This window comes from Narcine bancroftii, chromosome 6 (genome assembly GCF_036971445.1).
Source record: "Narcine bancroftii isolate sNarBan1 chromosome 6, sNarBan1.hap1, whole genome shotgun sequence".
In the NCBI taxonomy this organism is placed as follows: Eukaryota; Metazoa; Chordata; class Chondrichthyes; order Torpediniformes; family Narcinidae; genus Narcine; species Narcine bancroftii.
The window spans coordinates 150,101,717-150,119,023 of NC_091474.1; the positions used below are offsets into that span (position 1 = coordinate 150,101,717).

Genomic DNA, 17,307 nt, shown 5'->3' on the forward strand with positions numbered 1-17,307 from the left:
AATCAGAGAAAGCCACTGATAATATTCTGTTCAGCATTTAGTTTTTTTTTAAATATATGGTTTGCTTGAAGCTCTTAACATGTGGATTCATGGATGGATAGTATAAACCCGAGGATAATGAGGAGGCAAAATTTGCTCATGTTTACTGCTATTAAAAAATAATTCAGGCATGAAAGAAACCATGAGAGTAATGATTTTTAATGGAATTGCTTGGCATGGCAAATAAACAGTATCAGGTATCGAGAATAACTTTGGTTTTATACAGAGGAATAAATAAAAGCCAAAAAAATTATCTCTCTCTCCTCTCTCCCCTCCCTCTCCCCTCCCTCTCCCCTCCCTCTCCCCTCCCTCTCTCATGTCCTTCTCTCTCTCACTTGCACAACCCCCCACCTTCTCCAGCAAACAATAAGAGTTAGTCTTCTGCTCCCATCTGTTGTTTTAGGTAAACAAACCTCTCAAAGACCTCTGAGTGAGCGCTTTGCAGAGAGGTCAGAAGCCTCGTAAAAATAAAATACAACCTCACTCTAGTTGTTCTTCCAAGACAATTGTCTATTTTTTTCATGACATCATTTCAACTAGCATCTACTTGTGAAATGTGCATAGCATTCTCCATAGTTTCTTCAGTATTTCAAATAAGATGTGTTTTAAAGTATTTGTATGTATGTAATCTACTCTAATTTTAACAATGTATCTCCAAAATACTTGTCCAAATATTAAATCACAAGAATACAAAAATAGGTCATCAAGCCCCTCAAACTTGCAGTGCAATTCAATATGATTATCACAAATGAAAACGGGCCTCAACTCCATTTCTGTGTAGCATTCCAGTCTTCAATTCACTGATCTTCCAAACAATTTCGAACTCTACCTTAAAATGCTTCTAATCATCTGGCCTTCACGACCCTTGAATAGCGAATTCCAGAGATTCACAACTCTCTGAAAAGAAGTTTCTGTGTCTCCGATTTAAAAGATTGTAACATCCTTGCAAGATCTTCTATATTTAAATAAAGTCACCCTTCATTCTTCTGAATCTGAAATAACACATCCAAAAACTGCCCAGCCTCTCTTAATAGGACAAGCTTCTCTTCAGCCTGGTTCATCTCCTTTGGGCTACTACATCTTTTTATTAGGTCAGAGAATCAAAACTGTGTGGAGCTTTCCACATGAGGCCTCACACTCTGTACAAGTGTAACAAAGTCTCCCAATTTTAAATTCCAAACTATTTGCAATAAAGGCTAAAATATAGTTGTCTTCTTAACTAATTGTTCCACCTTGTACGAAACGCATCATGCTGGAAGAACTTGAAGATTAAGAAGCATCCATAGAGGCAGAACTGTCAAGACTTTGCATCAGAACTGATAGGGAAGAGGAAAGATTACCAATATAGAGGGCTCTGGTCCAAAATCTTGCTAATAAATATTTATCTACACAGCATCTTTAGACTTTTGAGTTTTACACCAGTATAAAGTTGCACAAGGGAGATGTGGGATATGGACTAGAACAGTGGTTCTCAATTATTTTTTCTTTCCACTCACATACCACATACCTATGCCATCAGTGCTCCATGATTAGTAAGCAATTGCTTAGGGTGGTATGTGAGTGGGAAGGGAAGGTTGAGAATCACTGCTCTAGACCCAATTGTTTCTGAAATATTTTGCTTGAGAAAAATTGTCATTGGCCCATTTCTTTTGGTGTGATGAAACCTTTCATAAGTCAATTAGGTATGATTAAAACAGTTGTTTTCAAACATTTTCTTTCCACCCACATCCCACCTTACTAATCACCGAGCACCTATGGCATTAAGGAATACTTAAAGTGGTATGTGAGTGGAAAGAAAAAGGTTGAAAACCAATGGACTAGAATCTAATACTGTAGGTGGAATCTATTGAGAGGAGATTAATGTGAAAGGTGAACCAAAGAGAAAGAAACCAAGGTATATGTGGGAGAACACTGGGAACTCAAGGACCTGAAAATTGCAAAAAAGTCAATGTTCATGTCATTGGATTGCAAAGTACCCAAGTTGCATAAGTGCAATACACAAGAATGCTGGAGTGCTGAAGAAACTAAGCAGGTCATGCAACATCTATAGGAAGTAAAGGGTAACCAACATTTCTGGGTTAAGCCCTTTGTTAAGGTATGAGTAAAAAGCAAGCAGGTATCTGAATAAAAAAGTTGGGAGGTAGAGGGAGGGAGGCAAAAAGCAAAGGAGAGGATAGAGGAAGGGGCAGGGGGAGGAGACTAGACATCCAGGCAAGAGGTGGGAAAGTGAAAGTTGAGAAATGATAGGTGGAGGGGATAACTCTGAATGGAGAGGAAAGGGAAGGTGATGGTTATCTGAAAGAATGAAAACAGAGAGATGGAGAAAGAGAGAAACTTGTGAGTGGGGTTTAACAGAAAATGGAGAAGTCAATGTTAATGCTGTCTGGCTGGACGGTGTCCAGATGGAATATTAGGGGTTGTTCCTCCAATTTACAGGCAGCAGATATTCCAAAAAAAAACTGCTCATGCTTGATTTATCGAATGTACTGGACAGTACTGTAGAGGAGCTTCTTCTCTGACTGCGACACATAAGAAAAAATTGGTTAAAGATTGAAATGAGATGGGAGAATATCTTTTCCATGTGGGATGTAAAATGCTAAAGCTGAAAGGGTGTGTGGAAAATAATTTTATATGTGGGTTGGGCAAGTCTTTGAAGCAAAAGAAACAAATGAGATCAATGAAAATCCCTGCAGAAGCTGATGATCCTGTGATATCTGTCTCAGAGGCCAATGTCAGAATACCTTTCAAGAGTGTGAACCCTTGCAAAGTGTCAGGTCCCCAATGGTGTACCTGGCAGGATACTAAAAATTTGTTCTAACCAACTAGCTGTTCATGAACATTTTCAGTTTCTTACTACTGCTGTCATTGGGCATCAATCTGCTGTCATTGGGCATCAATCATTCAAAAGGGCATCAATCATTCAAAAGGGCATCAATCATTCCAGTGCCCAAAAAGCAGAGTGAGCTGCCTCAATTACTTACTTTGAGAGATTGGTCAAGACCAAAATTAACTCGTTTCCAAATCCTGGATCCACTGCAATTTGCCTACCACCACAATTGCTCCACAGCAGATGCAATCTCACTGGCTCTCCATTCAACCCTGGATCACCTGGACAACAGCAACACCTACAATCAGGCTGATTTTTAATGATTACTGTTCAGCTTTCAACACCATCATCTCCTCAGTACTGGTCAGAAAGCTTCAAAACTTGGACCTCTGTACCTCCCTCTGTAACTGGATCCTTGGATTCTTCATTTGAAGACCAATCAGTATGAATCAGAAACAATGTCACTTCTCACTGACAATCAACACAGGCCTACCTCAAGGACATGAGCTGAGCCCACTGCTCTATTCGCTCTACACCAATGATTGTGTGGCTAGGCACAATTCAAATGCCATCCTCAAATTGGCTGATGACACCACAGTTATTGGTAGAATCACAGATGCCAATGAGGAAGTATACAGGAGAGAGATAGATCAACAAATTGAGTGGTGTTACAAGGACATTACACTTAATGTTAGCAAAGCTAAAGAAATGATTATGGACCAGAAAGGGTAAACCAGGAGAACACAAACTAGTTTTCAGCGGGGTCAGCAGTGGAGATGGTAAAAAAACAAATTCCTGGGTGTCAACATCTCTGAAGATCTACACTGAAGCTATCATATTCGATGGAATCATGAAGAAGGCTCACCAGCAGCCTTAACATTTTGAGGAGATTTTGTGTCACCAAAGACTTGCAAATTTCTACAGGTGTACCACAGAGAGCATACCATCTGGTTGTAACCTTGTCTAGTATGACGGTGCCAATATACAGGGCAGGAAGAGGCTCCAGAGGATTGTCAACTTAGCCAGCTCCAACATGGGTGTTAGTCTTCACTCCATTAAGGATATCTTTAAGAGCAGTCTACCATCAAGAAGTCTCACCACCTTGGCCATGCCTCTTCTCATTGTTACCATCAAGAAGGAGGTATAGCAGCCTGAAGACAAACACCCAACTTTACAAAAGCAGCCCCTTCCCCTTCATCATCACATTTCTGAATGGATAATGAACCAAACGCTACCTCAATTTTTTTCTCTTCTCTTGCACTAATTATTTACTTTTAAATAGTATATTTACCAAAACATAATTCATTGCAATTTTTGGATCTGTAATGCCCAATACTGCTGCTGTAAAACAATAAATTTTGTGACACATGTTCATGACAATAAACCTGATTTTGATTATGAAATGGCATTATGGACTTTTTTCCTTCAGAAAATCAGAATGTGCAATACAGTCCAAGTGACCAAAAAGCTAATCTGCAATAACCTTAGATCAAACTGAACATCTAAAATATTTATACGGTCTTGAATTAACAAGTCCTCTTCCATCATGATGGCACTTTTACTGCCATTTGCTACATTCTTCATCAGTGTGACTTGCTCAGGTTTTTGCCTTACTTCTTTCTCTCTCTTTTTCTTTTTTGCATGCACATTCATGTGCACCTGTGGACATGAATGCGCCAATAATTCCACCAATAATTTATTCTGCAACTGCATTCAAGTTTCCTTCTTGTTCCTGGACATTACAAATGTTACATGTTTGTACATATGTCTGCTAATTCTCTCACTCATCTGAGCTGCTCTACTTTGCTATCACTTTTGTCCCACGAACTATCCTGTTACCTTATCCAACTGTTCAAATTCTCATGTTTAGATAAAACCCAAAATAGAAAACAGTTTGGTGTTTACAAATATAATCCCTGAGTTGTTCCGAAAGATCTAACCTTGCTTTTGTTTTTTCTAATGACTACCAATTGCAGCCGGAAGGCTGCGTGTGGCCAAGCATGGAAGCCTGGGCTTAATGAATGACAGATGGTGCTGCATCTGTCACAACATTCCAGTGGCAGGATCCAGTCTTGTTGCAATTCCCAATGTCTCCCTACAGAACTGCCATCTAAATCTTGTGCCAGACCTGGCCTAGGATCCAAAATATCACAGAATTCAGTGTCAATTCCAGGACTGCAGATCAAGAAACAAGAGGGTGGCGGGGGTGGGAGTATGTTTTTTTTTAATTTTTAAAGGTATGTAATTTTTTATCCAAAATTCTGAACACCAAAACCTCCAAAAACCAAACATTTTTCCATGGATGTTTGCAAAGCTCGCGTTTGGCGCCAGACATGACCCGAGGCGACCCACTCCCATCCAGTGCCGAGTTGCAGTACTCCTACCAGTCAGACTTGCCTCTGCTGCTCACGGACTTTGAAGATTGTGAAAATATCAAAAAGAGCTGCAGAGTCCCCTATGGGTAATATAAAAAAGCAGGAAAGGAAGTGTCTGTCATTACCGATAACACAGAAAGTAGAGTTATTACAGGAGCCTGATCATGGTGTATCTGTGCGGTCGGTATCTTACTGAAGATTATGGTGTGGGAACTACCACCATATATGACAAAGAAGCAGAAAGATAAATTATTGAAGTTTTACAGTGTCAGTGATAACCAAAAAATAATGAAAAATAGGAAAACATTGCATAGGGCAAAAAACGCAGATCTTGAGTGGGTTCGACAACGAAGAAGAGAATGCATATCACTGACTAGTTTCGTTGTCTTGAAACAAGCTAGAAAATTCCAAGAAGAACTGAACCTGGAAGGTGAGTGTGAATATTCACAAGGTTGGCTGCAAAAATTTAAGAAGTGTCATGTGTTTAAAAAAAAGTTTACGTTTGAAGTTTTACTGTCTTACTTAAAGAATGCTGGTAATTTTTAAGGTCTATCTTTATCTCACTTCATTTACCATCACCCCCTCCTCCCCCACCGTGGCAACTCCTCATCCAGCACCACCGCAACACTCAAGGGTTTCGGATAAAAGATTACGGTATATACCTGTATCATACTTATTTGTTTTTATTTAACTTTTAATTATTTGCCTCGAAACAAACTTTTATTTTGGAATATTTAAAAATTTAATTACTTCAAGTTCAACGATTTTTAACTAGCTCTCAATTATACATACATATAATTACAGCTTTTGCAGCTGTTATTGCTCCATCCTGTCAGTTAATTGAGTCATATGAAGCCATCACAGCACATCGACTATCAAAAACTCACCACAGAACCCAAGGGACAAGGGCTGTCAGAGATGGGTTAGGTAAGTGTATGCATTGCAGGTGGCAGTTCCAAACAGGGAGCTGAACCACTTATTTACTGCATATTCTCATGGATCTGCAGTGCTGTTCCAAACACATTATGGCCCTTTCTTTCAATTAGGGGCCAAATGGTTTGTGAAAAATCAGTTATTTCTTCTTTACTAAGACCAAAAAATACAACTGGCAAAATATCTAGAAGCCTGATTCAGATTATTTTTCATAATTCATATCAGATCCTCATTCTACCAGATGTATAAGAAAAATACATGTATTTGGACATTTTTCATCCTATGCAATTCAAGATGTGTAAATCTACAACTTTTTCCACCTGTGGCACTTAACATATCCTCATTTTAATTAAAAATGTTCAATGCTTTTATGTTGTTCTCTAACAGTATTAATGTTCATTCAGAAATTGTGTTTGTATTGTCCTGAACGTGAAAGGGAAGGCATCTTCAATTAAATTCCAGGAATATTGCAGGAGATGACTTACAAATGAGAAGTCCGATAGTTATGTTCTACTTCTCTGATAGTTATCATCATAAATATAAACTTACCGTCAAAAGATCTGAATGATACTGAACTGTCAAACTGAGCAGGGCTGAATTGGATTATGATAGTGAAAAGTGTAAAGAGATTGTCCTATGTCAATTATTACTTTATAACAGGGAGAATTTTTTAATGTACATTATCTTCTATTTTAAAGGAAAACACATTTTCAGATAATAATAAAATTCTACCTTAGATGTTGTTCCAACAAGTCAACCCGATCATGTAAAACTTTGGTCACCTCTGATTCTTGACTGTGGTAAATCAATTGAAAATAACATGTAATTAACACGCTGACAGGTATTGTTTCACAAGCTTTGAATAACAATTTCTAGTTTTGCATACTCAATATGGTTTCAGTTAGTGAAACATTGCAAAGTTACCAATGCATTTTTTGCATCTTTCTGGACAAAATATTCCCAAGGACACTCAGGGAGGCTAGTGGACAGATAGTGGGGCCATTAACAGAGATATTTAGGATGTCACTGGCCACGGGGGTAGTGCCAAAGGATTGGAGGGTGGCGCATGTGGTTCCGCTGTTTAACAAAGGGTTTAAATGTAAACCTGGGAATTATAGGCCCGTGAGTCTGACGTCTGTGGTGGGCAAGTTGATGGAAAGTGTTCTGAGGGATGGTATTTACAAATATTTGGAGGTACAGGAATTGCTAGGGAGTAATCAGCATGGTTTTGTCAGGGGTAGATCATGCTTGACAAACCTGATTGAGTTTTTCAAGGGGGGTTACAAAAAAGGTTAATGAAGGGAAAGCTGTGGATGTTGTCTATTTAAACTTTAGTAAAGCTTTTGACAAAGTTCCCCACAGGAAGTTAGGAAAAAAGGTGGAGGCATTAGGTATAAATGAGGAGGTAGTGAAATGGATTCAGCAATGGTTGGATGGGAGGTGTCAGAGAGTAGTGGTAGAAAATTGTTTGTCCAATTGGAGTCCAGTGACTAGTGGAGTTCCTCAGGGATCGGTCCTCGGTCCACTACTGTTTGTTATATATATTAACGATCTGGAAGTAGGAGTGGAGAATTGGATAAGCAAGTTTGCGGATGATACAAAGATTGGCGGTGTTGTGGACAGTGAGGAAGATTACTGTAGATTAAAAGGTGATTTAGGAAGGCTGGAGGTGTGGGCTGAGAAATGGCTGATGGAATTTAATACAGATAAGTGTGAGGTGTTACATTTTGGAAAGGCAAATCTAAATAGGTCATATGCATTAGATGGTAGGCTATTGAGATGTGCAGAGCAACAAAGGGATTTAGGAGTTGTGGTAAATAGTACCCTCAAGGCTGATACTCAGGTAGATGGTGTGGTGAAGAAGGCATTTGGAATGTTGGCCTTCATAAATCAGAGTATTGAATTCAAGAGTAGGGAGGTTATGATGAAATTGTACAAGGCATTGGTGAGGCCAAATTTGGAGTACTGTGTACAGTTTTGGTCACCAAATTATAGGAAAGATAGAAACAAAATAGAGAGAGTGCAGAGAAGGTTCACGATAATGTTGACAGGATTTCAAGGTTTGAGTTACAGGGAAAGGTTGTGCAGACTGGGGCTTTTTTCTCTGGAGCGTAGAAGATTGAGAGGGGACTTGATAGTGGTGTTTAAGATTTTAAAAGGGACAGACAGAGTAAACATGGATAGGCTTTTTCAATTAAGAGTAGGGGAGATTCAAACTAGAGGGCATGGTTTAAGATTGAAGGGGGAAAATTATAAGGGGAATATGAGGGGAAATTTCTTTACGCAAAGGGTGGTAGGGATGTGGAATGAGCTTCCGACAGACGTGGTCGAGGCAGGTCATTGGTTACATTTAAGGAAAGACTGGATAGTTACATGGTTAGGAGAGGACTGGAGGGGTATGGACCGGGTGCTGGTCAGTGGGACTAGGAGGGTGGGGATTTGTTACGGCATGGACTAGTAGGGCCGAACTGGCCTGTTCTGTGCTGTAAGTGGTTATATGGTTATAGTTTATTCTAATTCTAAAATAATCCAAAATAATGTAATATTTTACTTCAAACCAATCAGTTTTTATTGAAAAATCAAATTAAAATACAACAGTCTGTGAGTTGTTTAAGATACTCTTAACATCTCACTAGTCAGACCTGTTGAATTTTATTACCCAACTGGCAAACAAAAGTTGGAGAGCATTAGAACAGAACAAAGAAGGAACTTTAAATGTGTTACATCAACAGAGACCTTATTTGAGAACATACAAAATGAGAAATTCTAAATAAATGCTACTTTGAGATCACATTAACTATGCAATGGTGGGAGTTACAATCAGTGCAAGACATGATTCATGTATTGTGAAGTCAATCATGGAAAATTCTGTTTTCAAACATCTACTCAAGAAATTAAAATCAGTTTGTTAACATAGAAGAACTACATCCAAAGTCACCAACATACAAACGCTTGACTTATGAGAACTCACACTTATTAATAAATTCCAATATAAACTGTCCAAAAATTAGTGATTCTGCTTCAAGTTATTGGGTGCCTGATTCCAAACTTTAAAATGGTCAGTAATTGGGTTACTAATAAAGTCTCAGGATTTGCATCATCTTGTGATAGTGTCCTTTATTTTGGTCATTGATATGTCACTTTAATTTCCACCCTTTGAAGATGAATCACATTAATATTACCATTATATTCAGAAATGTTACAAACTTCAGTCCTATATCTCTGTCTTTTTTAAATTTTGTGCAGGGAATTAGAAAGAAGGGTGTTTGAGAGAAAACTTCGATAGAGGAGAGAGAAAGAAAAATGGACTGAAGTGTAGCAGGTAACTTGAAATTAGGGAATTCAATGTTCATGTCATTGTATTTTAAATCTGTAATGAAACAATTCACCTGTAATTAAAGTGCACAATCCAGATTTTATTGAAGGTTATTTATATACATTTTGGTTTGGCTATGCAGAAATTACAGCACTTTTTATTCATAGTCCCCTCATTTCAAGGCATCATAATATTTGGGACATAGCAATGGTATGTATATTAAAGTAGTCATGTTTAGTACTTTGTTGCATATCTCTTGCATGCATGAATGCTTGAAATCTGTGATTCATAGACTTCAATATGTGCTGAGTATCTTCTCTGGAGATGCACTACCAGGCTCCACTACAGCCATCTTCAGCTCCTGCTTGTTTCAGGGGCTTGTCATCTTAAATTTTCTCTTCTGGATGTCAATCGGGTGACTCACTTGGCCGTTCAAGAATTCTCAAAAGTCATTGACATTTCCACACTTGCCTCCTGAAGGGTTTCTGATTTGTTGGACATGCGTTTGGGTTTTTTTCTTCATTATGATGAGAATTCTTCTGCCAACAGCAGTGGAGGTGTTTCTTGGCCTTCCAGTCCCTTTGTGATTACTGAGCTCACCAGAACGCTCTTTCTTCTTAATTATGTTCTAAACAGCTGGTTTGAGGTTGTCCTAAGGTTTGAGTGATGTCTCTTGCTATTCTATTCTTGTTTTTCAGACTCAAAATGGCTTCTTTGACATTCACTGGTACAACTCTGGTCCTCATTGTTGAAAAATGGCAACTACAGACTCCAAAGATGATCAAAAGCTCAGAAGCAAGCCGAGCTCTCTTATACCTACACCAATGAAGCAATTACTCACAAACAGCTGTGAAGCCAAATGTCCCAAATATTATGGTGCCATGAAATGAGGGGACTATGTAGAAAAATTGCTGTAATTTCTCTATGATCAAACCAAATTAATATAAATAACCTTAAAATAAAATCTGGAATGTGCACTTTAATGATGTGAATTGTTTGATTACAAGTTAAAAATTGTGGAGCTCGGATGCAAATAAAGGTAAAAAGTGTCTTTATCCCAACATTATGGAGGGCACTGTACTTCTGCCAAGAAAGTGGAGACCATCCTTAAAAAACCACACTGATTAATGATGTCAACCTAGAGCTTGTAGTTACATTAGTATATGACAGAACATGAAATTTTGGGAAAACCGGAAGAAAGCAAACTCACTAACTGGTCAAACGCTGAATTGCATTACATTCCTCCTTGAAATACTTTATTTGTACAAAATTATCAATTGCATCCATTCATGAAGGTTTTTTTTAAATTCAATGAAAACTATATTCCAAGAGGTGGAATATACAAATGGAGTTCTCAATAATAAGAACAATTTAAAAATACCCTTACTATGCAAAATTCAGTCCAATTTTATCTTAAATATTCTTTGGCTTGGCTTCGCGGACGAAGATTTATGGAGGGGGTAAAAAGTCCACGTCAGCTGCAGGCTCGTTTGTGGCTGACAAGTCCGATGCGGGACAGGCAGACACGATTGCAGCGGTTGCAGGGGAAAATTGGTTGGTTGGGGTTGGGTGTTGGGTTTTTCCTCCTTTGCCTTTTGTCAGTGAGGTGGGCTCTGCGGTCTTCTTCAAAGGAGGTTGCTGCCCGCCAAACTGTGAGGCGCCAAGATGCACGGTTTGAGGCGTTATCAGCCCACTGGCGGTGGTCAATGTGGCAGGCACCAAGAGATTTCTTTAGGCAGTCCTTGTACCTTTTCTTTGGTGCACCTCTATCACGGTGGCCAGTGGAGAGCTCGCCATATAACACGATCTTGGGAAGGCGATGGTCCTCCATTCTGGAGACGTGACCCATCCAGCGCAGCTTAAATATTACTGAGATAGCATCCACTGCTTCCATGGGCAGAGAATTTCATAGATTCACCATTCTCTGGGAAAAGCAGTTCCTCCTCATCTTCATCCTTAATCTACTTCCCTGAACCTTGAGGTTCCCATCTCACCTATCAGTGGAGGGAAGAAAAAAAACACCAACCTCTATCTTATCTATTCCTTTTATAATTTTATATGTTTCTGTAAGATCAACTCTCATTCATCTGAATTACAGCAAGTGCAGTCCCAATTTCTCTGCAGAGGCCAACTCCCTCATCTCTGGAAAAATCTCATGAACCTTCTCTGTACTGCCTCCAAGGACAGTATATCCTTCCTCAAGTAAGGAGACCAGAACTACATGCTGTACTCCAAATGCCACCTTACCAATACCTTGTACATTTGCAGCATTATCTCCCTTCTCCTACACTCAATCCCTCTACCAATGAAGGCCAACATTTTCATTTTCCTGTACCTTCAAACTAACCTTTTGTAATTCATGCACTAGTACTCCCAAGTCCTTTTACATAGCAGAATGCTGTTATTGCTTGCCATTTAAGTCATAACCTGTTCTTCCATTTTTCCTACCAAAGTGAATAATCTCACATTTACCAACACTGTACTCCATTTGCTAGACCCTTGCCTACTCATTTAATCTATCTATATCTCTCTGCAGACCTGCAGGATCCTCTGCACAATTTGCTTTTCCACTCAATTTAGTGTCATCAGATACACTACACACAGCCCCCTCTTCCAGCTCATCAATGTATATTATAAACAGTTGTGGGCCCAGTACAGCCATGTGGCACATTGCTCACCACAGATTGCCAAGGAAAAACACCCCATGTATCCAAAACTGTTTGCTTTCTATTACTTAACCAATCCTCTGCCCACGCTAATTCATCACTCCAAACTCTATGCAACATTATCTTATGATAAGCTTTTTAGTTGGCATCATAATTGAATGCCTTCTGGAAATCCAAGTAAATAATGTCCACCTGCTCCCCTTTAACTGCTGTGCTTGATATATGCTCAAAGAACTCCAGTAAGTTTGTCAAACAAGACCTTGCTCTGCTGAATCCATGCTACATGTGCCAAATTCATTCCAGATCCCTCTCTATTTCTTCTTTAATTATGGTTTCAAGCAAGAAGGTATGATTGTTATCCATGACTGAGGTAACTGCACAGTACATTCAAGAGCTTAACTTGCAAAATAGGAGTGGAGTTAGCTTACAGAGAGCTCTGTCAGAAATATTATAGTAATCTGCACAAAGTAGAAAAGTTGCAGGAGTAATATAAAAATGGCACAGAACATTTGCACATTAATTTCCATGACTTGTGTTAAAGATCACCATTGAGTACATTTTAAATCACACTCAAAATAGCCAAAGACATAGATTTTAGTGCATTAATATACTGGCACTCAAATTAAAATGAAAATCATGCTGGCAAAATCAAGACCTTAATTATATTATAGTAAAACAGAAGTAGTAGCACAGTAACTGATTATTCAATCTAACAAGCTCCAGTCAGTGTTTATACCTAGAGTTAAATAAAAAATGTGTAGATGCTTGGGTCGAGTGCAATATTCAAATATGCTGGAGAAATTCAACATGTCATGCAACATCCATAGAAAGTAAAGGACAACCAACTGTTCAGGCCCGAGCCCTTCATCAGGAATCCTTGATTGGTTGTCCTTTATTTCTTAAGAGATATTGCGTGAACTGCTGCATTATTGGATTCATATCAGGACCAAGTATGGAGCTCATAAGCTAAATATTGTCATGGAAATAACAAAGCATTTTAAAATTACAACACAGAAGCAGCAGATATTGAGACTTTGAATAAATTCAGCACATGCAGAAAAGAGAAAGCAGAGTGATGGCGAGAAGGCCCAAAACAGATGATAAATGGATTGTTCTCACGCAAGGCTAGAATGTGTTTACTAGGTTGAAGAGCTGCCTCTTGCGCTGTAACAATTGCATGATTGTAAGTACACAGTTGGCAGTAAGCATGTAAAATCGAACCTGACATTGGTACTCTATCCTTCTTGCTACTTCCAGATAAACATTCCACTCTAATGTCTTCAGGTTCATTGATTTCATTTGAGTGAACCGGTGCGGACTCGAAAGGCCAACATGGCCTGTTTCCGCTCCGTAAATGGTTATATAGTTAAATGGTTTCTTCAGTAGTTTTGATTTGCACCTGATAGTTTGAAAATCCCAATGACCTGCCATCTGGCTCACCAACAAGTGCCAAAGTTCAAGGCTGAAACCCAAGTGCAAGTGGGTGTGCCATGGCTCCAATCAGGGCTAGGGGTACAGCTGGAGCTGAGGGTTGAGAGTTCAGTTAGGGCTGGGAGAACAGATAGAGTCGATGGCTGAGAGTGGTTAGGGCTAGGGGTACAGCAAGAGATGAGAGTGCAGATAAGTCTAGGAGTGCAAATGGAGCTGGATTGGGGACTGGAGCATGGGTCTGCATGTGTCTGGCGCATGGGTTCATATGGAAAATTTGTATGCTGCTATATAACACGTAAAAAAAGTGAAGTATGCTAGAGATGATGTCCAATAATCTGGAAATCTATTCATCTGGCACTATCAAAGTGCCAAGGGTGTCAGATAATTAGAATGATTCTGTATCTATATTAACAGTTCTCTTTATTTCATCTTTGAGTATTCATCTTTTCTAAATGGATCTCTGCACAGTATTTTAAGCTGCTCCAGTAGGATTTTCTCTTTCTTTTTTTTTGCATTTCTTCTGATGTAAATACTCCACATCTCTCTAAATACTAAGAAAGTATCATGCACTTTTCATAATGACCAAACAAAATTCACTTTAGGAAATTTGATGGCAATTTTCTACAATTAAATACATCAATATTTCACAGCGATAGTTGATAATGAATCTTCAGAAACAAAATCTGTAACATGTTTGGAAACAAATCTTCATTGTTTCGATCACACTTACCTAAAACCCCTTTGCGGTAAACATTCAAGGATATCATAGCAAAGAGCTAGTTGATCATCTCTGTCACAATTGTACACACATTCTAGGGCGATAGCCATCAACTGGTGTTGATCAGAAATAACTTTCTGCTGGCACTAAGTAGGAATAACAAATTCAGAAAAAAATCAGTACAAAGTATAAATATTTTTGAGAACACGTGAACAAGATCACTAAAAGTAAGAAGATGGGTAGGCAAATTACAAAATTGAAAGCAGATATTAAAATTAAGTACACAGGATATACTAGTTCCCAGAAGATGAACCCATCTAAAGGATATTTTTAGTTAAGTTAGACTAAAAAGACTAACCTGCTATTAGGTCTACCTTAAGCAACCTTTCATGTTATCAACAGGTCAAACAAGCTTAATGACGAAATATGAATTTGTTTAATGACTGCATGAATCGTAATTGATGCTATTTACTTGCTAAGAGGAACCCCATCAGAAATTAAAGATGCACTGAGTATTAACAATGTGAAACCTGAGCTCTTCTCCAAAATCCCATTTCTCAGCTCTGCCCAGAAGAAAAACATCTGACAATCTCCTTACAAAAATGATGGATGGAACTGTTAATATCGATACAGAATCATTCCAATTATCTGACACCCTTGGCACTTTGATAGTGCCAGATGAATAGATTTCCAGATTATTGGACATCATCTCTCGCATAACCTTATACCTGAACTGAAGCAGAGACTTGAGAACTGGGTGCTTTACTCTGTCAATGGTGAAGTAAGTCTCAATGTCAGAGGTTCACCTCAATATCTATCATGAGCACAATTGGAGGTAAAGGTAACAAACATACATCAGGTTTAGAGTGCTGAAATATCTTCAAAGGATATTTTAAGTCCTCGTTTGCCTCTGTTACTAAATATTCTTTCAGCAATTCATCTGCAAGTCCTGGTTTTTTACTCTCACAACGGTGCAGGAAGGGAACCATCCACTGGTATACATTTTTTATATACATTTCTTCTGAGGACTGCCAAAACATAAAATGGAAAAAATAAAAACATAACATGAACACATGTCTGATATTTTATGCTGGGGGAGAAAGAATAATTCATCTAACTTTTTAAATATTACCTTGATTTAGTGAACATCATCAGTGTGGAAATGCTAGATACTGGATATGACATAGATTTCATTCCTATCATGGTGAGAATTGGGAAGAAATACGCGAAACACACACAAGGCTGATGATGGGATTAATAGAGGCCCAAGAACAAATGAACGGTTTGTTCTTCATAAACAGCAAATGACTGGAGAGCCAAAGAGATTTTTTTTTTTTTTAATTACTCTCGAATAGAATCAGAGTCATAAAGTCAGCCCAACTCATCCCTGCCAACCAAGTTTGCATTGTGGAACGGGCACATTCGGCTGCATCTGGTCCCTATCTTCCTAACATTTTTCTTGGCCATAAAGCTGTCAGACTACCCTCTGAATGAAATAGATGCCCCTCAAGTCCCTCTTAAATCTCATATTGCCAATGCCCTTTCGTTGTAAAATAATTTATCCTGGTAAAAAAAACCAAGAACACGTGGAATCAAATTGTCATGATTTTTGTACTTCGACAAGGTCATCCCTCAGTTTCCAAAGGTTCAGGGAATAAAGGCCCAACTTATCCAGGCAACCTCTATAACTCAAGCTTTCTGAACCCAGTAACATCCTGGTAAATTGCTTAACACCATTATTGGCATACTTTTCTGAATAATGAACATTAATTGTTTTGGTACATTAAATTTGATCATGTTTAATTAAAATAAAATGCGAATTATTCAAGGCTGAATTTGTATTTAAACACCTTACATTGATCAGTAAGTGCCTCAATTTATCAATGTCCTTCATCTGCTGCATGTCCTTCAGTGAAAGAGTTGGATCAGCCCCTGCTTCATACACAAATGTTTCCAGAGTGATCAGATCATCACAGAGAACTTCGAACCCGGGGATATTCCTTTCCTTGCCAAGTCTTATTAAACATAAGGCACAATCTACCTGAAAGATAAATTAAGAGTGATGTTAAACTGATCAAAAGACTTTATCAAGTCTTGTTCATGATGAATGTGTGATTTTCGGTTTTTTATTGCCTCAAATCCTGCCTATAATCACCTGACAGACACACAATATTATATTGCTTTCTACTTATTACTGATATTTATAAATCCACCACTTTCCCAACTCAATGAGTTTACAAGTTCAACTAATAAAGTATGATGCTTCATAACTTTTGATTTTTCAATCACAAACTCACTTCTGACCACTTAAACTGATTTCACTCAGGACTCCGCAAGTTATACAAAAGAGAGGCACAGCAAAAATAAAATGAATTTAACACTAATCAGCAAATATAATAACCAAAATTACGGCACAAATATAAATTATTGAACAACATAATGGTTGATGCAAAATTGATCTTTCAAGTTGTCTGAATAACAGATCATTCATTCAATTTCAAGTTAAAATTATTTGTGGCTTTCTCTTCCCTTAGCATCTGAAATAATAATTTTTTTTGAACATGAGATACTAGCTGGCATAAATTGCATTTTTGTGCCCCCACATGGTCACAAAAAGCATCACAGCTTTTGACGGCAATGGAACCATAGGGAGAAAATAGGAGGATGTAACAAATAATTTGACCAATTAATACTGCACATTTTATTTCAAGTATTATTACAGCTCTGTATCTAGCCCGCATGAGAAACCAGTCTTCATGTGCTACGAATGCAAACAAGGCATTGCTCTCTTTACTAGTATCCAAAGGACAGCCAGTGTAAATGTTCTTCAAAAGCAGTAGCCTTAAGACTTCTTCACAAATTAACTTAAAAGATTCTCTACCAGAATGAATGAGAAAGTTCCTCATTTGGAAGCTCAATCTTCAACTTCTGCACCAGAACAAAGTTGAAACTGGTGTGATAACAAAACATGCAGTATAATTTTCCACAGTTTCTTGCATTTC

The 17,307-nt window shown here is 38.3% G+C and overlaps 1 protein-coding gene across 3 annotated transcripts in view; it reads right to left on the reverse strand.

The window, feature by feature from the left end:
• nbas (NBAS subunit of NRZ tethering complex) overlaps positions 1–17,307 on the reverse strand; it is a 292,652-nt gene that overhangs the window by 202,257 nt on the left and 73,088 nt on the right. For all 3 annotated transcript variants that reach the window (XR_011340415.1, XM_069886343.1, XM_069886344.1), the window contains exons 24-27: positions 16,161–16,346; positions 15,160–15,333; positions 14,318–14,451; positions 6,907–6,969 (exon numbers count right to left, since the gene is read on the reverse strand). Coding sequence is in view for 2 of the 3 variants with exons in the window: in XM_069886343.1 (XP_069742444.1) it covers positions 6,907–6,969; positions 14,318–14,451; positions 15,160–15,333; positions 16,161–16,346 (557 nt within the window). In the remaining variant the exon portion in view is untranslated. The remainder of the gene's footprint in view (positions 1–6,906; positions 6,970–14,317; positions 14,452–15,159; positions 15,334–16,160; positions 16,347–17,307) is intronic.